This window comes from Myotis nattereri, assembly GCF_964212035.1.
Source record: "Myotis nattereri genome assembly, chromosome: 10".
In the NCBI taxonomy this organism is placed as follows: Eukaryota; Metazoa; Chordata; class Mammalia; order Chiroptera; family Vespertilionidae; genus Myotis; species Myotis nattereri.
Genome location: NC_138085.1, coordinates 51,634,094 through 51,659,119, shown reverse-complemented (window position 1 = coordinate 51,659,119; position 25,026 = coordinate 51,634,094). Strand labels below are relative to the sequence as shown.

At 38.2% G+C, this 25,026-nt stretch overlaps 2 protein-coding genes across 10 annotated transcripts in view; both read left to right on the top strand.

The window, feature by feature from the left end:
• Nucleotides 1-25,026, top strand: part of VRK2 (VRK serine/threonine kinase 2) — a 79,564-nt gene that overhangs the window by 5,425 nt on the left and 49,113 nt on the right. For all 9 annotated transcript variants that reach the window (XR_013996556.1, XR_013996557.1, XR_013996558.1 and 6 more), the window contains exons 3-7: nucleotides 11,705-11,754; nucleotides 13,079-13,148; nucleotides 14,490-14,577; nucleotides 16,638-16,743; nucleotides 18,169-18,261. Coding sequence is in view for 6 of the 9 variants with exons in the window: in XM_081101646.1 (XP_080957772.1) it covers nucleotides 11,705-11,754; nucleotides 13,079-13,148; nucleotides 14,490-14,577; nucleotides 16,638-16,743; nucleotides 18,169-18,261 (407 nt within the window). In the remaining 3 variants the exon portion in view is untranslated. The remainder of the gene's footprint in view (nucleotides 1-11,704; nucleotides 11,755-13,078; nucleotides 13,149-14,489; nucleotides 14,578-16,637; nucleotides 16,744-18,168; nucleotides 18,262-25,026) is intronic.
• Nucleotides 12,014-12,668, top strand: LOC308526532 (small ribosomal subunit protein eS24-like). Its single transcript, XM_081101651.1, has one exon. It carries the CDS (start codon nucleotides 12,166-12,168, stop codon nucleotides 12,559-12,561), a length of 396 nt encoding a protein of 131 aa, XP_080957777.1. The 5' UTR covers nucleotides 12,014-12,165; the 3' UTR covers nucleotides 12,562-12,668.

The following is a 25,026-nucleotide window of genomic DNA, read 5'->3' as shown; positions in this document are numbered from 1 at the left end:
TGGAAGTTTTCGTTTTTGAAGTCGGGCATAGAGGTGACTCTTGAGCAGCTTTAGAATATCAAGTACAGAGTAGAGGATGTTCAAGAGCTCCTTGCCTGAGAGATGAGATGGAGATCAGGGTATTTAACCCATACAAGCCAGTTTGCTTTATTCTCTTCCATAATCATAGATGTCACCCTTAATTCCAGCCTGTAATCTTAGAGCCACACGAAAGGCTGGGACAGGTTAAATAGCAGGATGTCACCTAAAATAATCTATGTATGCTTTATTGATAGTGAATCAATAGCACCTTTCATGAAGAAGAATACATTACCAGAACTAAAATGAACTCTGGTGCAGCCTTACGACTGAGTCCTTTACGCATGGATAAATGTTTAGACTTCATCTCAGTGACCATCATTACACTTTTTTGGCCATGCTCTCTAGTTCGCTAATTGTTGATCTTCAGAAACACAGAGGCAGGGGAGTTGGTAGGGATAATAGGATTTTTAGAAATTATCAGAATTTAACTCACTTATTTGATTGTTAAGGAAACATACTTCTACTTATAAAGAAATAGAAAAGGTTATTTATACCAGTATGACTTTTACTTATTTTACTTTTCAGTCAGCTGTAATGGGTTGATTTTTAAGGTATGCAGAATAATGTTCAGAAGAGTTTATCACCAAAATGCAGCCATTGGAACACATATTGCTTCATTGCACACTGCTGTATTAAATGCTATTCTGGCAGTGTTTCACAGAGAAGGCTTTGAGATATGCAGCTTTATTTGACACAGTGCACCATTTTGATGCCACCACAACTGTTACTAGGACATTTTGCAAATGATACTGACTCGGGGGGGGGGGGGGGTGGAAAAGAGAAGGAAATAAATAGGAAATAAGGATAACTTGTACTATAAATTATATGAGATAAATTAGTTCACAGATGAAGGTGTAGAGAGAGAAAAGGTGATATACATTCAAAAGAGGAAGGGATCACTTGGACCTCGTGAATTTGATATATTGGTTGGGCCTGTACATAAGAGGCCCTAGCAGTTGTATTTTAATTTTGTATGTGCTATCACAGGCTATTAAATTGGAATTTTTAAAGAGAGAGCTCTGTCTATCTACCTATCAGTTAAGAAATCTAAGTATTTACAAAAGGTTGGCTTTGTATAAAAAAAGCGAGAGTTCTTCTAAGGCTTAGCCTTTGCTTGTCTTTTTTATTTTTTGAAGTGTCCAGCCTTTTTAACATATTTATATTATGGTTTTCATCTTCAACATTTTTTGCTGTTAAACTCTTGCTTTGGGAAAGATTTACAAGCTCTTTTGTTCTTCAGTGATTTACATATAATGTCTCTTCCACTGCACCTGTTACTAATTTGTAACCATTTACAATGGTTGAGGTTTTAACATGTGAAACCTATTGCTGTAGGGACAGGTCTTCATGAAATGAGCTCACCTCTCTTGCCATAGAGCAAAAGACTTCTCAGCTTTTGAGAGAGTCTGGCTTTCTTATGAATATGGATAGACTTTTGCTTCTGAAGTGTTTTTTAGGGTCTTCTCTTTAGATATAGAAGAAGAAGAAATTGTAGGAGGTATGGTCATTCTTTTAAGACATAGGCGTGTCTGTGATTATAAAATAAATGAAAAGTGCAATTTGAAAGCTCTAAGTGGGAGAACTCATAGAAATGAGCTATTTGGATGATGACAGTTTGTCCACCATTCACACTTAACAATGACACATAGGTTTTCATGGGTTTTATACTGCGTACGTGCGTGGTTTTGTAATCATGCTTCTTCAGAATGCTTCCCCTTATCACTCCATTCCATGAACTGAGTACACTTTACAGAAGTCTAAGTATTAGGGTATTTTAGGAGAAAAGACAGACAACTCCAGCAGTTATTCCAAGACAATTGTTGAAGTTTTCCATTGTTTTTAAAGGATGGCCTTCCATTATTAGTCAGATAGACTTTTCTTTTCTAACATCTCCAATCGCTTGAGGAAAAAGATGCCGTAGAAAGACATCCATCGAAGGCCAGAAACATCTACAGATGCAATGTGAACCCAAGCAATGAAGCATGTGGCCCTCCATTGGCATTGTATGATAACAGGAGGATCTTCTGGCAGAAGAGCTGACTTTTGCTGCGTTCTGCATGCCGCCCCTCCAAACCCATCTTTGATTGGCACCTATGCCCTATTGAAACTGGCATCACACCTTCTGAATTGGCACAGTGCCAGGCTAGCAGATGGGGATGGGCAAAAGCCTGCCAGAAACCCAGTATGTGCATCAAGTTTAAGTATCAGGGGCCCAAACTCCCATCCAGGGATGTAAAAACGGCAGTCTGTTGAGAGCTTTTTGTGCTTAAGGTGAAAGGACATGCCATTTCTACTCTAGCTTGGAGGTTGATTAATTTTGAAAGTCAAACAGGAGCTCCTGTGGCTGTGTCGGGCAAAATTCTATCTTTGGTGAGTGAGAATTACTACTCCACGTAGGGAAGAGACAGTATTGTAATGAAGTTTCCGATGAGAGTTCCTCTCCTGCAAGTGCCTCCAGCACTTAAGCAGCATGCATTCGGTGGAGAGGAGTATTTCTCTTCCCCCGCAGAGTCAGGTGCAATCAAAGCCAGATCTTCAACCTGCTGCAGTAAAGAACCCTAAATTTAGAAAGGGCAGGCAAAGTTTGCAGGAACTCCTTGGTGGCAGCTCTTACCATGAACTGATGAGGCTTCACAAAAGTGTATAAAGGAGACGAAGGAAAAACTCCAAATAAAAACGCTTCAGCTTGAAACAGGAAGATCTTTAACAAACCAGTGGAAAAGTTTAGTCCTTTTTCCTCAAGGCAGAGATTCTTCTGAATTTTATATCAATAAAAACTTAGTTTACCAAAATGTTAGAACCAACTTAATGCGTAAGTAACACAGCTTCCTATTCTAACATGTATTTCATTGCATGTCTATCATGTATATAAACTTCACTTCTTGAATAATGGATTTTGCATAAAATCGAGTTCTAAATATCATATTCCTTATGATCGTCTCACACCAACTACAGAAGTCGGCAAAAGAAAAAAAAAAGGGGGGGGCATCATTCCTTGTGATCACTTTAATCATATCCCCTAAATGCTCTTAAATTTGCAGGAATGCCTGTAAGACCAGCTGTGGCCAAGAGAGGCTTTTCCTAATCGCCGTATAGCCATTGCTTTTTCTTTTCCACTGTGTAAACTTAATCTATGGAACAGATTCCATGAGACCATTGTGAATACTTCAACGTATTCAAAACATATAACTGCCACAAATTAAACTACTAAAACTAAAGCTGGTGCTCGGTAACTGCCAAGCGAAACTGGCACGTTCCTCTGTCAGACTGCTGGAGAGTGTGCCATACAGGCCTCAGAAAACACAATTCATCCAGAAGCACTCTTGTCACTTGCTCTGATATTAAACCAGAGAAAGTGACATTAATTAAAGAAGTGACATGAGCCAACAAAGGCAATGAAACTCTCAGCTTTGGCTCATGTGCAGACCCTCCAACTTGCTCTGCTTAGGTATTGTGGCCATTTCTAGTGAGATGTGTGGCTCCTCCCCCCCCCCCCCCTTGTCTTTCCATGCTGAAACATCATTTGCAAGCAACCATAATTTCATAGCCAGGGTTGGACTAGCCAGTAGGTACACTGGTAGTCATTGTAGGGCTTCCCAGAATGGTAGTGTGATGGCATGTGATGCATTTACTGCACTTGGTAACTGCATGAGATGAACAATCGGGGGCAGAGGAGAGTTGGTCTAACACAGCGGTTCTCAACCTGTGGGTTGCGATCCCTTTGGGGGTCGAACAACCCTTTCACAGGGGTCGCCTAAGACCATCGGAAAACACATATATAATTACATATTGTTTTTGTGATTAATCACTATGCTTTAATTATGTTCAATTTGTAACAATGAAATTGGGGGTCACCACAACATGAGGAACTGTATTAAAGGGTCGCGGCATTAGGAAGGTTGAGAACCACTGGTCTAACAAAAAGCGAGCAGCCACACTGCAGAGTACCCAGGTTGGGTAGACTGGGAATGAGGGGAGCCTGCTGCTAGGATCCGTTGTGAAAACAAATGGCTGGTGGGCCTTCTGGAGATTCTAACATGCTGAATTAGGGGAGTGTCCACAACTTTTCTTTCTCTCTGATCCTACAGTGTGCTCTCTCTCGGTGCTCATCTTGTTTTGTTTGGTTATTATTTGTATATTGTCCTATTCACCCCCAAGCCAACATTAGATGATAAACTCATTGTAGGCATTCTCAGGGTGCTTCACCAAGGCCTTGCATGTGATAGTTTCCTAAAAATGATTGGTTTAATTAACTCCAGAAGTAGTTTGTTACAGAACAGTAATTTTCCCAGCAACTCTCTGAGATGAAATTTTGTGCTGTAACATGTGGTGTAGGGATAAGACACAGTATTTTTTAAATACTCCATAGATTATAGGATTTATTGGGAAAAGTCTACTTTGCTCATACATATTGTAGGGAGAGTAAAATGGATATCGTATTAAGACTAAACAGCGTGGTGTCTAGATTAAAACAGTTCCACTGAGTAGCACTTATTTGAAGTAGACCTAATAGCAAGTATGAAATTGTGTGGAGGAAAGGGATGGTGTTTATTGTTAAATGAATTGACTTGTCGGCATGTAACATGCATAAGAAATCCACTTTTCACAGAATGTAAACACAACTTTAATGGGAAATAAATTATTGGAATTTCTCTTAAGTGAATGACAGGTTTGATTTAAGAGTTTTGTACATAGTCAGAAGCTTTTGTTCTGGTTGCTGGGCATAGGTATTTCATAGTGGAGATCAGGGATTTTTATCTATGTAATTAGTCATGAGGTTTAACGTACATTTTTCATATCAGGCAGACAATTGCTTCAAAGAGACAGCAGTGCTGCAAAGGAGCAAGAAAAGAAGGCCAAAGTTGACACACACAGAGGCAAAACAGTGTAGGAAAAAAATCAACACGTTTTGCAAAATCAATCATTGAAAATGTGTCAGTGTTCAGGAGACTGTCTTTAATTTGCAATCCAACTGACAAAGAGTATTTAAATATGAGAGGCAGTATTATTGTGCCCAGCATGCCTGCTACCACTTGTTTGACTAGCTCAGAATAGAACACTGAGAGGCAAGGGCTCAAAGTTAAATGAACATTTATACATTTTAAAATCAAATGAGAGATTCAGAGTATATTCATGAATTACAAAAAAAAAAAATTTTTTTTCAGAACCCTAAATCTAATTAGCTGGAATTACTTTTAAAGTGTCATTCTATTTAACTTTTGGGAATGATGAATTCGCCTTTTAATAGGGATGCTGTATTTTATCATGAAGATGAAACAAACTGTCTTTTGTTAATTATTCCCCAGAGACACTGGCCATTTTTCTCTCCTATGCTTAGTGTGGAGTAAAGGCAGCTTCCACAACTTTGCTTCAAGAGCAGTCGGAAGCTACAATGTGTGTGAAAGAGGTAGCCTCCATTGTGGGTGTTCTGAGTGCCACCTAATGAAATTCTTGCAGGTAATGTTACCAAAACCTTTACTGAGGGGGGCAGGAGCATAGAACATAGAAAAGTAGAAAAGAATGAAAGAGAATCTGGTAGAGAGTAGCTGATGAGTTAGATGTGTCTGTGGTATCTGATACCTATTGGGGTAGTTTTTTTGTGTGTGTTTTTTTGTTTGTTTTAGGAAATCATCATCATCATCTAGTACTAAGATATTTTACTAGTGTGTGCCAAGCTCTGTGTTAAATGCTTTACACACATTATTTCATTTAATCTTCCCAACAACTTAATATGAAAGATATTGAGGCCTCGGGAGGTTAAGTAATTCGCCTCCATGCCACTATAATTGTCTCCATCTACCTTTGAACTCAGATTTCTTTGCTGTCCCGATTGATGTCCTTTGTCAAGAACACTTTGAATTAATTCAAGCCAGAAAAAAATAGTGGCAAATGACATGCTTATGACATCCTCATTTCTAAAATAACAGTGAACTATCTAATTGATAGTATTGGCAGCTAATTTGAGAAATCTGTTAGTGATGATGCTAATGGTGTCATTTTCATTCAGATTGACAACTCGAGGTGTAGAGCATCAGTGATATGTTTTTAATATTATGTTCATAAAATCTGTGAAAGAACATCTGATATTTATAGTAAATCTAATGTTAAGAACTGGAAAAAATACATTTAAAATGTATGATACTTAGGTCAGACAAAAGTTTTATGAAAAGTGAGAATAGTCAACCAATAGTACTTATAAACTGATGAGAAACAGTTGGTGGATTTTCCTGCTTTTTCAGAAATGGATAAATTTGTCTAGTTTATAGGGATTTTGTGTATTTGTTTTGAGTCTAATGAGCAATAGGGAGATCAAAAGAGGCCTCTTTAACTTCCAATGAGAAAATTTTCATAAGGATGTAAAAATAGATATTTTTACAAATATTGAGTTATTCTTGACCATATCTTTTTCTTTATCGCATAGTAACTTAAAGATACACTATTTAGAAATCTAGGTCTTTCAGAAAGTAAGATGAACAAATACCTGGATAAGTGGACTCTTGATAAACAAAACATTTCCTTACAGAATTTGTTCAGATATCAAAATATTTTATTTTATAATAGATGCATAGTTTTTTAGTTATTTCAAGATATTATATAATAGTAGTGATTTATTAGGTACCTATACATGATTTTATGAAAAAAATTATAACATTTGGTGTAGAGGCAAATTTTAAGGTATTTTTAATGGAGAAGATATATTTATTAGTTAATATAATGCTAATTTTTATGCTAGAATATTTTTGACGTATATACATAGCAAAGAAAAATGAACAAAATACCATATTACATCAGAATACATGTTTTTGAGCACTTATGGTGCTATTACAGGGTTACAATTTTAATTTCTGGAGAATAGGAAGAAAAGCTGTTCATTATACTTGATCTTTTTAATGTCCCACTCTATTGAAGATGTAGCACTTGGAAAATTCTGACTTTATGTGGCCATCTTAACTTCAGATGTCTGCCTCTTGCTGGCCCGAGGACTTGTCCTATTGCCAGGAGGGCTTTAACACTCATACTCTTGGTTGCCCTGACTGGGCAGCCTCCTTCAGGTCTGCAGCCTGACCTGGAATATCAGTGCTCATGTACATCTCTCACTGGCTTTTAGATGTCTTTGGCTTATTTATCTATCTGTCTGTCTGTCTGTCTGTCTGTCTATCTATCTATCTATCTATCTTGGCAGATCACCTCTGCATTTATAAGTTTGATTTATTTTATTCAACATCCTGTTTATTTTTATAGATGAAGGTTTTTGGTTTATCTAGTGTGCTCGTCTATTGACATTCTTTACCAGAATCCATCATATTTTAATTTTTCCAGTAGGCTTGTGTTTTCCAATTAGCCAAAGTGGTCATGTGCCTAATTCTGGGATCTAAGGGAGGGTTCGCTGTGATAGGCAGCCCTCCTAGATCCTCATGAGGAGTGGGAGGTTTGGTTCCTCAAAGGAAAAACCAGATCAAGTTCCCAATAAAAAAAATGCTAGGAAGGTAAATACCACTTATGTGCACAGCACATTCCTTATCAGGTCATCAGATCTCTTGTCAGAAATTTAAATGAAGATAATGAGTACTACTTTCAACGCTGTCAGTGTTGGTGATTGATCAGATCATTCTTCTCATGCCCCAATAGGGCAAACAAGCTGTAACTTACCAAACTAGATCCCTTTCCCTCCACTCTTAAGTCCTATCAGTTTCTGAAATCTCTGGAATCTTCACGTTTCTTTATATCTAACATTGATACTCTAGTTCAAGCTATAATCCTCTCTCTTCTGGTCTACCAAAATTAAATCCTTACTGATCTGTCAGTATCTACTGTGGTTCCCCTTCAGTCTGTTCTCCACAGTGTAATGTAGTGATCTGTTCCGAATGCAAATCTAGTTTTTTGTTTCCTGTCTTCCATATATACTTCAAACTTTAAAAAATCTTTCATTAGAAATTATTTTTTTAAATATATCTTATTGATTTTTTACAGAGAGGAAGAGAGAGAGAGAGTTAGAAACATCGATGAGAGAGAAACATCGATCAGCTGCCTCCTGCACATCTCCTACTGGGGATGTGCCCGCAACCCAGGTACATGCCCTTGACCGGAATCGAACCTGGGACCTTTCAGTCCGCAGGCCGACGCTCTATCCACTGAGCCAAACAGGTTTTGGCAGAAATTATTAACTAGATTTCCATCTAGCCCTTTACCACCTCTCCCACTAATCTTGCTTAAGCATTTCCTTTTATATAAATGAAATTATACATTCTCATAGTACCATCTACCTCTCCCTTTAACATTTATTATACTTACAGTTTTACACTTGTGTTTGAATATTTGATGAATGTCTGGTTTCTCCACTAGACTATAAAAGCAGATACCATGTCTGTTTTCCATGATCATTTAATTTCACTAACTAGAATGTGGCTTGGCTTTACAGTGGAAAATAAATATTTTTTTTTCATTAATTAACTGATTGATTACTGTAAAGAGAGCTGCATGGTAACTAGGACAATTTATTTGTTTAACATCTGTCTCCAAAAGCTTTCTAGTCAATTGATTCTGGATGTAGACTCTCCAGCATAATCTGACTTGGAGGTTTATAGAGAACATTGTGCAGCTATCAAATGACAAGTATGGGGATGTTTCAAGAATATGTCAGTGCATGCTTATGCTCATGTGAAATAGAGTGAAAGGAATATTCAGATAGTACAGTGGTCGGGTATACTGATTGAAATCAGCAAGGAGTAGGACTTTGGATTGGTTGCATATCTTTCCCCCCCGCCAATAGCAATATAATATGTTATTTTTCTAGTTGAAATCCCCATTTTCCTTTTGTGCTTTTTACATTCTATGTGGCTTAAAAATGTACTTGCTGCTGTGGCCACTTACTTTTAGAGAGAAGCAGGAAATTTTGGTACCAACTTAAACCTCATAAAGCTAAGACCATTGTCTAAAGTTGGTACTGTACTATGTGGTCCAAGGTGAGGCCAGGCCTACTTCTCCCCAGCCTTGAGCATCATACTAGGGAAAATAATTTGCCATTGGATGGGAGGAAAGGCTATTTTTACTTCTTCTGTGGCAGGACTGGGTCCCTTCTTCTTTGTATAGTTTTTTCCTCTTCTTATATGTAGACGATCCATTCCTCCTGCAGTTCCCTTGGAACTACTGCATGAGTAAAAATGAAATGACTTTATGTGAATAAAGATGAAAAGAGAAATTTAGTTGATATAAATTTAGTTTCTTTGTTACTTTAAGATGTTTGGGTTCACAATTTATATGTAATATTTACTAAAATTGAAGTAATAATTTCAACTGGTTAATAGCATTGCAGACATCAAATTGTTGAAGCATGGTTAAGAATATTGTGCATGTATACCACTCTGAAGTACAAGGTATATACTTTAGTGGTGAAATACTTTTTATGTCTATCATTTGAGTTAATAGAACAGTGGATAGAGTTAGGAGAAAGAAAAGGAAAAATGCTGGGAGTAGTGATAAGAGGATGCCGTGTTGTGCCCAGATTTCAAAGTTCCCAAGACCTCCAGGGAGCCAGTCAGTCTGATGCAAAAGCAAAGAGTCATTTATTTCAAACCTAGGTTTGGCTCCCCTGCCACACTCACCGATGCAATGGTAAGCTCCAGTGGCCGAGAGAGAGAGGCCTGATGGGACAGGGGGTTTTAAAGGGGGATGGAGTGAGGGCAGGAGAGGGGACTGTGGGCCCCGCCGATTGGCCAGGCGCGAGTAGGTACAGGCTGTGGTCATAGTGATGGCGTGTACTTCCCTTGATTATTATTGGTTAGTCCAGAGAAATCCTGGGTGTGGCTAGCAGCGGCTTCTTCCCTTGAGGAAGCACATGGCACCGTCCCAAAATGGAGGACCCAAGGCAAGATGGAGGGCGCACATGGCTCTGTCCCAAGATGGAGGACCCAAGGCAAGATGGAGGGCACAGTCCTTGTCCGGCTCCTGCTGCTGCCGCTCAAACTCGCCACAAGGCAGGATGGCCCTCCCGCACAGCACCCGCAGCTGGCCTGCGGGCAGACTGGGACTCCAGCGCATCTGGGCGGCACAGGCCCAGCAAACGGGGTGCGGCCGGTGGAGTAGCCCAGCTCTGGAGGAGCGGCATCCGCTCGGAGCAGGCCCGGCCATGGGGCCGGTGCACTGCAGCATGGCGGCCTCCCCGAGCTAGGGCACGCGCCCCACTCCGCTGCCGCCGCCGCTGCACTGGGCCCGGTCCGGGGGGCAGCGGGCGGGTGGCAGCCCACGCCGGGCTACCGCCGTGGGCCGGGGAGCCAATGCCCCCCCCATGGGGCCCTGCGGTCGGCCCACGCAGGCCCCGGTCCCCCCGACCGGGCCCCAAGGGCCGCATGGACCCCCGGCTCCAGCGCGGGCAAGCGGGGAGCCGACCACAGGGGAAGGGAGGAAAGAGCCAGGCGGTGAGGCCTTCCGCTCCCATGACCTCCCTCGTGGTCGGTCGCAGCCCGGCCCCACCCCTCGGCCCACCGCCGGCCTTTCCGGACACTCAGACCCGCTCCAGGGAGGGCAGGCCCTACGGCAGGCGCGGAGGGATTTCAGAGCCCAGCGGCAAGACTCCTCCTCCCGCACCGCCCGGAGAGGCGGGCGGCACGCCTTTCATGCAGCATTTTATAAACATACTGAAAATATACCTGGAGAATTTGACCTTGATCTCAGAGTGCTGATTTTCAATTGCATTCGATACTAGTTTCACCTTTTTCCCTTTTACTTCCCTTTAAACATCATCCTAATGCTTAACACAGTGCCTTGCATATTCCAGCCTCTTGATAAATGAGTATTTGTTAGTTGAATGAAGGAATAAATGGATGAAGAGTGAAAAGATGAATGACAAAATTCTAGACTTCACAATTCAAATAAATATACACATCAACTTCCCTGATCAAGATTTGAAAACAGAGGAATCTGTTAATAACTTAAATAACGTGAAAGTATTGATTTGATCTAAAATTTTAGCAATGGAGTTTTCAGAAGTTGGATTACTATATCCCAAATGCAAGTGGAAATAATAAAATGAAATAAGATAGCTTGAAATGAGCTTATATTATGAAATATGTATTCCTTAATGTTGGGATAATTGATGGCTAGGCTCACAAGGTAATTTTTAAAAGACTTTGCTCTTATTCTAGCTTGACTTATTTTAGAATTTTACCAAGTAGAAATTGTTTTGAACTTCTACTTAAAATGAATCAGTTTTCATTTCTGAATTATCTTAGATTTTAATTTAGTAAACTTTAATCAATAGATTTTACTATATATCATATATTGGGCTTAATGCTATATATCTAGAAAATATTTTCCCTGACATTTAGATCTATGTGATTAATATCATTTGTTGGTGTTACTTATTTGAATATTTGAATATGGTTGTGGTAAAGAGTGTGGACTATGGTGTCAGACAGATTTGGATTTAAATCCCCAATCTGCTACTTAGAAAATTACTCAACTTGTCAAACCTTAGTAAGATCTTTTATAAAATGGAGATGATACCTGCAATAAGAGGTTTTGGGGAGGATGTAATATATGTGAAGTGCTTAGAACAGTATTTGGAATATAGTAGACATTAAATAATTTGGAACAACTGTTTTCCCCCTTGTGTTTTGTTCTGCAGCTTTCCCCACAAATAAACCAGATAAAGATGCAAGACATGTAATAAAAGTGGTAAGTATTGCTCTTATATTTGTATTTCGCATATATCTGACTTTTTCTTTTCTACTTTAGTTTTGTAAAAACGTTTCTCATCATAGTTTTCATAATTTTACTTATCATTAAACCTAATGTTATGATGTAGTTTCACACTGTTAAAATGTGAAGACTGGAGAACTTTGTTCTTTTGTGTTAACACTTACAACCCTTGTATCTTATCTAGCTATATATCCTCTTTTCCCTCCCCTACTTCCCCTTTTCCTTCCTATCTACTCTAGATGGTATGGTTGTTAGAGGCAGGGATGAGGTTTGGTTTTTGTTTGTATCCCCTGTATCTGGCGCAGTGAATGAAATATAGTAGGTACTCAGTAAAGGTATTATGTAGAACTCTTTTCCTCCCTGGCTGCCTGAAGACCAACCTTCATCATGGATGACACAGTAACCATCCGGACCAGGAAGTTCATGACCAACAGACTACTTCAGCAGAAGCAAATGGTCATTGATGACCTTCACTCTGGGAAGGCAACAGTACCCAAGACAGAAATCCGGGAAAAACTAGCCAAAATGTCTAAGACCACACCTGATGTCAACTTTGTGTTTGGATTCAGAACCCACTTTGGTGGTGGCAAGATCACTGGCTTTGGCATGATTTATGATTCCTTGGATTACGCAAAGAAAAACGAACCCAAACACAGACTTGTAAGACATGGCCTATATGAGAAGAAGAAGACCTCAAGAAAACAGAGAAAGGAACGCAAGAACAGAATGAAGAAAGTCAGGGGGACTGCAAAGGCCAACGTTGGTGCTGGCAAAAAGAAATGAAGTGTCTGGCAGTGAGTTGGAGATTGAACTGCAGAAGGAGTAAAGATTCTTCAGTGACTATCTGTGACGGTTGTGCAGATTTTTCATGAGAGGATTAATAAACTATAAACTTTAAAAAATAAAAATAATAAAATAAATAAAAAATAAAGGTATTATGTAGAATGAACCACCAGGTAGTTTGCTGTGTATTGTGATGTGCCTGTTGGTACACATTGTGTGTCTGTGTATGTATATAGTTCTGAGTGCTTTTAGTAATTTCTTTCAATAAGAAGACTACTTTCATGTGTAAATGTGTGTAGAGATAGCATTATAATGTATTAAAGTTAAAAATGAGAGTCTTTTAAGTTTACTTAGTATTTTTTTGGAGATTTTTAGTGGAAATCTGGTGCCTGTGTTTTATAATAAATGATTAAAGTATGATTGTATAATACATATGTATATTCATATTTTCCTAGTTGCAATACCAATTTTATCTTTAGAATAAAAAAATAAAATAAATTATTCTTTTCTTTTATAGGAGTATCAAGAAAATGGCCCATTATTTTCAGAACTTAAATTTTACCAAAGAGCTGCAAAAAAAGAATGCAGTAAGTAAAATTAGCAAAGCAATTTACTTCCATATATATACTTGCTAAAGTGAGTGTAAATATTTTTGTCTTTTTCTAGCCTTCTGGAAAATTCTTTTCAATTGGAAATGTTATTGTAAAATGATTCAGTTAACTGTTACAACATATAAAAAAGACAGATGGTGTACAAGTTTTGATATTACCTGATAATGGGTTATATTACAAAATTGTTTCTACTATTTTACATATTGTTGTATTGTTGATTCAGGCTGCCAAGAGTTCTCTAAGTATAAAAGATAATAGAATGAAATTTAAAAAACAAACAAAACACATCCATTTGGATAGGAAGGTTTCAAGGAAAAATAATTAAAATGGGCAGTAGATATTTAAACAAAAGGAATGATCTTAGAATGGATTAGGATAGGGGTATAGATACGATTAAACGTTAAGATTTAGAAAATAAGTTAAAAATGCTACCATGTGAATGTTAATTGGAGCTGAGTATCAGATATGAAAACTACCAGTTAGAGGACTTGAATGTGAAATGAGATGAGCATATCTAAAGAAGCATTAAAAAAAATTATAAACACTATGTTATACATGGACTAAGTGAAGCTTTAAGGAAGTTCATTTGAATAATGACTTTATAGTCAAGGTCCTTTACATTATGTTCAGGAAAAAGAATGATGAGACTAGCCTCAATAATTAACTTTTTTCCCTTAGTAAAATCTTCTAAGCATTAATATTGTAGTCTTTACTGACTGCTTAAAGTATGTCAGGGTGACAAATAGAATCCATTAAACTTGATTGTTTATCAGTAGAGCTGTCTTAATCATTAAACATACATGGTAGAAAAGTGAAAAATTAAATAAGCTACGTGATTGTTTAAGTGGATTTGAGTTTTTTCAAAGCTACATTTAATAAAAAAAAATCTGTATAATACACTTTCAGAGTAAGAATTTATCTGCCCAATTTCTGTTTTTTATTTTTTTGTTTGTTTGTTTTTTGTCTACCATGGCTTTAGATTGTTAAGTAATAAGTAAGAAAATCCTTTGGTGGTTAACATGTTATATTTAAAAATTTTACTAACATAGAAGGGAATTACCTTTTTTCATGAATACAAACATTTGTGTATATGATAACAATGTATTTTATGACTATGACTACTTTTGGTTACTACATTTAATTTAAAAATTCTCTAATAGAATTTTAAGCCATTAGATAGATATATTTAATTTATAAAAAATTTTTAGGAAGGTATTATTTCTATTAAGGTTAGCTAAATAAGTTTTAACATCAATGTAAAAGTATGAAATACCTTTTTAAAAACATATCTTTTTTCTGTTAAATTTGTCTTTACAGTAAAAAAATGGATAGAACAGAAACAACTTGATTATTTAGGAATTCCCATGTTTTATGGATCTGGTCTTACTGAATTCAAGGGAAGAAGGTAAAATGAAATTATTATCCTATATAATAAAATCCTAACATGCAAATTGACCGAACGGCTGATCGACTAGTCGCTATGATGCACTCAACACAGGAGCTGCCCCCTGGTGGTCAGTGTGCTCCCACAGGGGGAGTGCCGCTCAGCTAGAAGCCAGGCTCACTGCTGGTGAGTGCAGCGGCAGTGGCGGGAGCCTCTCCTGCCTCCGCGGCAGTGCTAAGGATGTCTGACTGTCGGATTGGACATCCCCGGAGGGCTCCCAGACTGCGAGAGGGTGCAGGCTGGGCTGAGGGACACCCCACCCCCTCGGTGCACCAGGCCTCTAGTAATCAAATATTGTCCAATCACTGTTATTAATGTAGCCAATTAATTATCAGTTGCTATATAAGAAATACCCAAACTGGGCTGTTTTTTAACAACAAACTGATATTATCTCTTTTTAAAAAAATATATTTTTTATTGATTTCAGAGATGAAGAGGAAGAGAAAGAGATGGAAACATCAATGATGAGAGAGAATCATAGATCAGCTGCCTCCTGCATGCCCCCTCCCACCCCCCGCTCCCCTGGGGGTCAAGCCCGCAACCTGGGCATGTGCCCTGAGCAGGAATTGAACCATAACCTCCTGGTTCATAGGTCAATGCTGAGCCACACCGGATGGGCAAACTAATATTAATTTCTGTGGATCCATCTATATATATAAAAGGCTAAGTGCCCATCCAACTGGCAGTTATGATGCACAATGACCACCAGGGGGCAGACACTCCAACTGGTAGCTATGACATGCACTGACCACCAGGAGGCAGACGCTCAACGCAGGAGCTGTCAAGCTGCGGTGACTTGGAAGCGGCGGTTCTCGGGTGATGCACCCCAGGACCAGAGAAGAGGGTGCCAATTCTGGGGTTTGTCACCGGAGATCTGCCCTCTTGTAATCCAGGACCCCTTGGGGGATGTCGGAGAGCCAGTTTTGTCCCGATCCCCGCAGGCCAGACCTAGTGGCCTCACCTGCTGGAGGGACCCCATTCACTCTGCAGATGCCCTTTGAGCCTTGATGTTGCCCCAGGTGCAGCTGATCTAGGAGGGACTTCGGAAGGTTGGCTTCAGGGTGTGTCTGGCCCATCTTGCCCAGTCCCACTTTGCCAGCCGCCTTCTAATTAATTTCCTGTCAATGTGCATGAATATATACACTGGGGCACTAGTTATCTATAACTGCCTTATCTGAATGGGTCTAGCTCAGGACTTCCTATGAGGATGTAGTCAGCTGTCTCTTGGGCTGCAGTCATCTCAAGGCTAGACTGGGGAAGGTTCTGCTTTAAATTCATTTATGTGGCTGTTGGCAGGCCTCAGATCCTCTCCATGCAGGTCTCCCCATTGGTGTTACGAAGACATGGCAGCTGGCTTCTCCTCGACCAAGTAACTCAAAGGAGCGGAGAGGCGCACACACATACAGGAGCATACGTCCAAGAAGAAAGTCACAGTCTTTTTATAATCAAATGTGAGAAGTGATATCCTATCGCTTCTACTGTATTCTCTTCGCTAGGAACAAGTCACTAAAAGTTGCCCATACTCAAGAGAGGAGAATTAATGAAGTTCTATCTCTTAAGGAAAGGCAAAACAATTTGTAAAAATATTTTAAAAACCACCAACTATAGCTAATCACCACATACACTAGTAAATCACTGATAGTAATGTTAAAAAGAAAAAAAGAAATTCTGTCATTTGTTAGGTACCCATTTTGGCCTTTCAACAGCCTTTTAAAATAGGTGATACTTTTTTCTTAGGTGAAAAAATAGGCTCAGAGGTCCGAAAGGTTGGCGACCGCTGATCTAAGACAGTGTGATCTAAGCACAGCATTCTCTTCTAGGAAACTAACTGCAAAATAAAATACCGAATAACATCTTTCTGCAAAAGAACAACATTATTAATGTATATTCGTTCTCTAATGGTTTATATTGCATTGTTCTCTATTGTTAGATTGGGTATACTTTTTCTTTTTTCAGTTCATAAATAGAAAGTTTCAGGAATTGCCATCTTAAGATCTCTTTTTGACATCTTCCTCTTACAGTTACAGATTTATGGTAATGGAAAGACTAGGAATGGATTTACAGAAGATCTCTGACCAGAATGGTACTTTCAGAAAGTCAACTGTCCTGCAGCTAGGTATTCGGATGGTAAGAAGGAATGACTTCTTTCACACGGCTCTATTTTCAGATTATTTACTTGTTACAAATTGTTTCCCTTTGTGGAATTATCAGAGGAGGAAGGATTATTGCTCTAGAGATGTCACTTATTGAGAGTAAGGGGCTATTTTGTGAAATTGATAACGGTGGGCTCTGTAAGTGACAGAATGTGCTGTGTTTGGCACTACAGATTCGATTAAGCATTGGTTCCACCATCTGAGTTTTCCCACACAGCTTTGTTTTACATACCAGAACAAGCTTGCATTCCTATAAGAATAACATCTCTTTTGTCAGTTATATTTAAAATAATGCAAACTACACCAGATTATATTATTTCCCATACTAAACATGATGGTATGGGGGTGCTATACAGTTTTTATTATGAGTTTGGGATGGTGGCAGTAATTAGTATGGCAATGAGTAATATATACTTTGCCAAATAAGAAGCAATGAAATCTTAATAGCACCCGTGCACACATTTTGTTTATACCACATATTTGTCTTATCTTGTTTGTGTTTGGTTTGCCTAAGCTCCATTTTATTTGTTTCCATCTTAAATAGAATGAAAACACTCATGCCAGGTTGGAATGTGGCAAATAGAACTCATTAATTTTCCCATTTGTCCATTCATCCATCTACCCAGCCAGCAAATGATAATTGAGCACTGGGTGTAGGTAACATGCAGGGCTCAAGGGATTCAGAGATGAAACAGGTTTATTCTCTTTCTATGCAGAGGGAGAATGCCTTTCTCTGTGCTGCTGGACAAGATGTTTTGTTCTGGGGTCCCCAAAACTTGATTTATAATTATTCCTTGAGAAAGGAATTGCTACGTGGGCTTCAGGATTATTTCAGTTTAGATCTCTGATTTTATTGAGTTTTTGCTCTTTTTTTAAAATATGTTTTATTGATTTTTTACAGAGAGGAAGGGAGAGGGATAGAGAGTTAGAAACATCGATGAGAGAGAAACATCGATCAGCTGCCTCCTGCACACTCTCTACTGGGGATGTGCCCGCAACCAAGGTACATGCCCTTGACCGGAATCGAACCTGGGACCCTTCAGTCCATAGGCCGATGCTCTATCCACGGAGCAAAACCGGCTAGGGCTGAGTTTTTGCTCTTGGCAAAGTGTGATTCGGCCAGTGGGCTGTGAGGAGCACAGGCATTGTTAAATCTTGGTTTTCTTTCATTAGAGTTTCAATTAAAACACTTGATACTAAAAGGTCATTTTACTTAACTTTTCTCAGGATGAGTAGCCAGTACATGTGCTACTTTAGAAAAGATAAATAATTGCAAAGCATGTCACTGTCATTATTAATATGAAAAAATAAAAGTACATGTATTCCAAACTCAAAATCTTCAAGTGGATCATGAGTTCTAAATAGACATTAGTATAACCTTATTTATTTCTTTTCACAGTTGGATGTACTGGAATATATACATGAACATGAATATGTTCATGGTGATATAAAAGCAGCGAATCTACTCCTGGGTTACAAAAATCCAGATCAGGTAAATACAATATTAAACTTTGCTTTCATTAAGAGTCCTCAAAGTGCCATACTGAGATATTCAAAAAACAAACTCCTAATCCAGATGGGTTTACAAATGAGGACGTAACATGATGAATGTTGTAATTTATCTAGCTTATCTAACTTTTAATGCACTAAACTAGTAAGTGATTGGATGAGGAAATTGAGACTCAGATGGTTAAATAATTTGCTAATGGGCAACTAGTTCACAAGTGGCTGAACAGGAATTTGACCTGAGCAAATACAAAGACCCATCAGTATCCAGTGGGAGAAGAGATGGGTTTTATGCAGTGAAAAAATAAAAAGTTGTCACATTCGCTCCTCCTGTGTGTAAACAACTAAGCTTTCAATAGAGCAGCATTTCCAGTAGAACTTTCTGTGATGATGGACATATTCTGTATGTTATTGTCCAGTGAAGTAGCCATTAGCCGCATTTGAATTGTGGGTACAACACCAAATGCTGGCGAGAACATGGAGCAACAGGAGCTCTTATTCACTGGTGTTGGGAATGCGAAATGGTATGACCACTGTGGAGGACCATTTGGTAGTTTTATAAAACTGAACGTATTCTTAATATTTGATTTAGCAGTTATACTCTGGGATTTACCTGAAGGAGTTGGAAACATAAAACCACACAAAAACCTACCCATAGGTATATATAGCAGCTTTCTTTGTAACTGCCAAAATTTGAAGCAACAAAGATGTCCTTTAACAGGTGAATAGGTAAATAAACTGTAGCATATCTGGATAGGGCAAGAAATAGATGAGAAAAAAAATTTTTTTAAATATATTTTATTGATTTTTTTCCTTTAGAGAGAAAGGGAGAGAGAGAGAGAGAGAGAGAGAGAGAGAGAGAGAGAGAGAGAGAGAAACATCAATGATGGTTAACTGATCTGATATTCTCCATATTTGGAATTTTAAAGACTGACTTCAAAATGTACACTGCTTACCTTCTTTCTTTTGTCATCTTCAACATTTTTTTTGTTGAAAGGAAAAAAATTTTAACTTTATATGTGGAAAGAAGTCTTATTAAAAAGTCTGGGATTTCTTATGTGCTTCTTTACATTTACTTTATTTTAAGAAATCTTTTTTAGATGAAAGACTAAAGAAACTGCTTGAATAGTAATCTTGTATTCAGTAAAAGAGGAGGAAAACAAGTGTACTGGTTTGGTTAAGTTTTTTAAATTTAAAATTAAAGTATATTAAGAAACATCTACTTATAGAAGAGATTTTAACATCTTCAGAAAATATTTTATTTAATATTTTAAATAAATAAATTCATTTAATATTTTCAACATTTACTGTGTACTAGGCATTATGTGATATTCTTTAAAAAACTAAAATTCCTAATTTATGCTTCCCTGATAGATAAGTTGATATCATTTTCTTAGATTACCTGTTTTCTAATTTCTGTTTTTCACCTCACTGACTTTGGTATATAAAAGGGTGTTGCACAATTGATTATTAGAGTTGTGCTTATGGGTGCTGATGTATATAGAATTTAGAAATCGAATGTGCTTTCTGATTTCATTGCTTATAATGGCACCAGAAATGCTATTGAGTGGTGGTTTTGCCACTGGGAACCACCCATTTAGCAGTACCTCCCAGTGTCACTAGGGGAGAAAGTTGAACCATTTCAGGTAAAATCAGGGTTTGGACCCATTTTCTTATCTCAGAGTTGGAGGTGCTCTCTCACATACAAAAGGCCACCCCTTTGTTGATCAGAGAAGCACATTGTTTTTCGCACCAGCTTGTATTCCTGCTCTGACATGAAGCCTTTCTTGGTGGGTCTGGTTTATAGTGATCCTCTCCTTTTGTGATTTCCTTTAGCTTCTAACTGTATTTTAAACACATATGCATTCCAGTGTCCCTGCGTGCTGTCTTACGTTCTGAACTAGAATGAACTCCTTGAGGCTTCTAGGCAGTGCCCTTCTCTTTGCATTCCTCACAACACCTAGGTTAGTGTTCCTTTTGGAATAATCCTTCAAGAAGTACTTCACTGGCTTCTCTGGATGTGAGGCCAGTCTTGATGCCGCACCTGCTGTGTCCGTCAGTGCCCGGAGTACCTTGATGGTTCAGCGCCCCCATGCCCCATGTGCTTCTGTCCCCCAGACCGCCTGCTCAGTTGAAGAGGAGGCCTCACAGGGAGAGGAGGACAGTTTTCCACATCAGTGTCAGGAGTGATAAATATGCCTTAGGAAGCCTGTCATGACTCAGGGTTGTGCTGGACTGACAGTCAAGAGACCCGGGTTTAGTCCCAGTTCTGACACGGAGCAGAATTGCAGCCTTCAGCAAATGATTTAACCGGTGTGGACTTTGGCTTTATAATGTATAATATGTGGAGCTTTGACTAGGGTGTCTCAAAAGTTCCTTCTAGCTCTCAAATTCTGTGATTCTCTGAAAATGTGTTTTTTTTTTTAGTTTTGTTTTTTATTTTATTTATTAAATTTATTCGGATGACATTAGTCCACATGAACATATAGGCTTGAAAATGTGTTTTTCAAGTTCATTGCAGAAGGTGATGTTTCTAATAATGTTTCCCAGGTGTCTTTCCTGTTGTTGCATAGCTAAAGAAGTTCAAGTGTTTAAATTTAAGCAAAATGTAATGTTCTGGGAGCAGGAATCATAGCAACTGACCTGTGTCTTGCGGCAAATACTGACTTTCAGATTCCCTAGGATATCCACAGGGTAGGGTCATAAGCCTCATTAAAGCTGCTTGTTCACTGTTTGCTAGAGGGAATTCTAACACAATCCATTTATCAATCACAGTTACTTGTAAAATGGAGTGTGAATGTGTTCGTAAGAACTTTGCATGATATGTGTACAAGATGTGTTTGCCATTTAGAGATAACCTTTTCTTTGTTGAACACACATGAAATTTAGTCCTGTAACATATGTCCGTATTTCATTATCTCCAGAGGAGTGTTGTGTGTCCTAGCTTGCTGTGATGCCCATGCCATTACTAGATGGCACAGCTGGCACTGCTATTAAATTTGTGTGGTATCAGGTGGATCGGGTTATACTCTGGAGTAAAGCACATGGTGGTGTCTGTAGTCACTTAGAGCATGTGTGTTATGTTCTTTGTAGTGAGAGTCTGCTGTATATATTTAGTTGAGTGAAGAGACATTGAAATTTGTATGATTTTAGTTACTTGAACTTTAAACATTTTTTGAGTTTAATATTATTTAAAATATACACTTTTACTGAATTTTTTTGTCTCAATATAATTATTTGTCATATGAATTAGTTGTTTTTGAAATTTAATAACTTGTATGTATGTGATATTCATAGACCAATTCTGTCACTATTTTGGGATTCTTTCAGTATTATGAGTCAAATGAAAATAAAGTCATCCCCAAATTTTATTTCCATCACATATTTTATAATGTGTTAATACTACTATTTTAAACGCTGTTGTCTGATACTTAATAGTGTTCCTGTTATCAGAATTTATTCTTTTTTTTATTGCTTAAAGTAACATGTGTATATTAAGATGCCTCATTTTAAATCAGATTAGATCCATATTTTTAAAATTCTCATTTCAAAATACTATTTCAATGACAGCTATATGAATGTGGATTACTAAGTCTTATTGGAGAATGATGACTAGAAAATATTGAGGAAAACAACCTCATAAATATAATTTAAAGCTATTTTCTCCATATTCAGAATTAGTATTATGTGAAGCTTACTTGCCAGGATTGAGACTCTGAGACAGGTGAGAATCTGTTAAGTATATAATTTTGCCTCTCTAAGAGGAAACTTTTTTTTCCTAATTTAAAAAAAAATATTCCCAGTAATAGAGGATTCCATATACCCGTCACTTTGACTTAAAAATTAAGGTTTTGAAATTTTGTTTTATCTGTTTTTTTGGCTGAAATTTTTAAAATAAATTATAGATATCAAGAAGTTTTGCTTCTAAATACTTAAGTATTTATTGCATTTCTGAAAAACAAGGACAGTTCATCATATAACAATGCCATTAACCACACTTAACAAAATTACATCATTCCTAATCTATAATAACTAAAGCATAATATGCTAATTAGACTGACAGCTGAACGACCATCTTGACGTCCTTCCGGACGACCTTCTGGAAAAAAACAGGGTTAGCGAGGGCAGAGACAAGCCACCATGGCTGCGAGGGACAAGGCAAGCCACCGAGGCTGCAAGGGCTGAGCCTCTTGCATGCATTTTGTGCATCAGGCCTCTAGTTATCAAAGTTTTATTTCTTCCACTTTCTTTACCCTAAAATTCATCAGAAAATGGGAATACAATTTCTATTCTAATTGTACTTAAACTCTCTTTTCCTCTTTTTCAAAAATTATATATTGCAATAGACTCCCTGCCACAACTTTGAATAGCCTATATCATGTGATCTCTTTGGCCCCTTTTAGCTTTCATTGCCTCTGACTTCCTGGATAGAACCAGTTCTTGGCCACAAATCTGACTTATGAAACTATTGGTTCAGAACAAGATGTGATTTTTTTTTTTTTTTTTTTTTTTTTTTTTTTTAGTAAATGTCCATCAAGAGAAGAAGTTTCTAGTCTTGTAAAGGGGAAAACAGGGATTGTGTTTGACTCACTGATGTGTATCCAGCAGCTGGCACAGAACATGCATGTAATAAGCGCTCAATAAATAAGTAATGAGAAACCGAGTAGGTTAATGCGTCAATGAATTTCCTACTCAGTGTTCAGGAACAACAGGTAAAGCCCAACAGGTACAGCCAAGTTCAGCAAATAAGCCATTTGTAGACTTCTTAAATTCCTATTGGGAGAAGTCTGCCCAGCTGTGTCAAGAGATCTTTCCTGCTTACTGTAGCCATTATGAGTGTTTTCTTATAGATGGGGCTCTGTCAGCATATTCCCCAAGAGAAACTGAGGCTGGAGACTCCCGTTGGTTGAATTGTGTCCCCTCACGAGATGCTGAAGTCCCAGCCCCTAGTATCTGTGAATGTGAACACACGGAAGGAGGATCTTTGTGAGTTAAGATAAGATGACTAGGGAAAAGTCATCCCATGATTGCTTTTCTTATAAAAGGGGAGACATCAGAGAGGAAAGACTATGTGACGAGACAGGGAGAATGGCTTCTGCAAGCCGAGGAACTGAGACTACCAGACGCTTAGGAGAGAGGCATGGGCAGGTTACCCCCACAGCCAACGGCAGCAGCCAGCCCTCCTACACCTTGATTTTAGCCTTTTAGCCCCCAGAACTGGGAGACAATAAGTTTGTATTGTTTAAGTCATCTAGTTTGTGGGACTTTGCTATAGCTGTCCTGCCAAACTAAGTCAGGGACTTAGACAGAAACCTTTGATTGGGAGTTGAGATAATACATTTTCCAAATAATGTTAATAAAAATCTCAGGATACTGTTCTGTTCCATGTAAGTTGTTGACACCTTAGCATGGGTGCCAGTGTATTTTGGCCATGTATGAACTTCAGGCACCAGGATAGGGGAGGGAAAAGAAAAGGTGAAAGGCAGAACAGGGCAGAAAGAAGTATTCTCTTCTATTTTCCTTGGGGCCACTCCAGGCAGGGCCAAATCAGTTCATGTGTTTAACGTGATTTATTCTTACACAGAGGATCTTCAAGCAGTTAGTTCCCTCCCCCGTTTGTACAATTAAAGTCTCTTATTTTTTAAAATTTATTGTATCTTTTCCATCACCATTTATCTCCTCCATGCTCTCTTCCACCTCCATCCCTTCCCCCTGCAGTCACCTCACTGTTGTCCATGAGTTCTCTTTTTTTCTGAATCTTCCCAGCCTCCCAACACCCCACCCCCACTCCCAACACCACCATCACCAGAGCCATATGCCTCAAGCAGTTAGTTCTTGAATATGTGTGGTGGGACCTCCACTTTATAATACTGTCTACTTTTTTTATTCTGGAGCTAAATGTTCTTGTTCAAGGAAGGAAGGAAGATATAAAAAGAGGGCTATTTACCTACTCTTAATCCCAGGTAAAACATTTGATAGAAGATGATGACTATTTGTATAACTTTCAGTTATGTTGGGGATTCAGTGTAGAATAGTTAAGACCAGAAGCTCTGGAATCAAACCCCCTGGCTTAGAGTTCTGGCTCTGCCTCTTGTTAGCTCTCTGTTCTTAGCCTTATTACTTACCTCTTGGTTCTTCCATGTCCACATCTAAAAATAAGGATAATAGTATATCAGACAGCTATTTTAAAGATCGAATGCTTTAAACATGTGAAATTTTTAGACCAATATCAAGCACATAGTAAACAGTAAGAGATAGAAAATAATATTTTTTGTAATTGTTATACTTATGACAATAGAATATTTTATTGGTCTCCTCAACAAGTATTTGGATTTATGAGGAAAGGCATGATGTTCTGACTAGTTGTTAAGAAAATGGTATTGAATTAGACTTAATAATTGAAGTTCTGTCCAGGAATGAAGTTTGATCATAGACATCCACCAAAGAACTGTTTATGACCAAAATATTTGAGCATTCTGACCCACAAAAGGCTACATATAGATTTTTTTTTCCTTTTACCAGTTAGAATGGGAAAATGGCATTTTTGAATTCTGAATACACTCATTGAGTTGTATAAATTGGATGGGTTAAGAGGTACCCCTGTTTAGGGTCTCTGCGTGCAAGAATGGCCTCATTGCCAGCAACCTCAAATACTGTCTTTGAAAACAATAGAGTTGTATTAATGTAGAACAGGGAGCTGTTTTGAATGTTGGGTGGCTGTGTTTATGTAGACACAACTTAAATGTGGTGA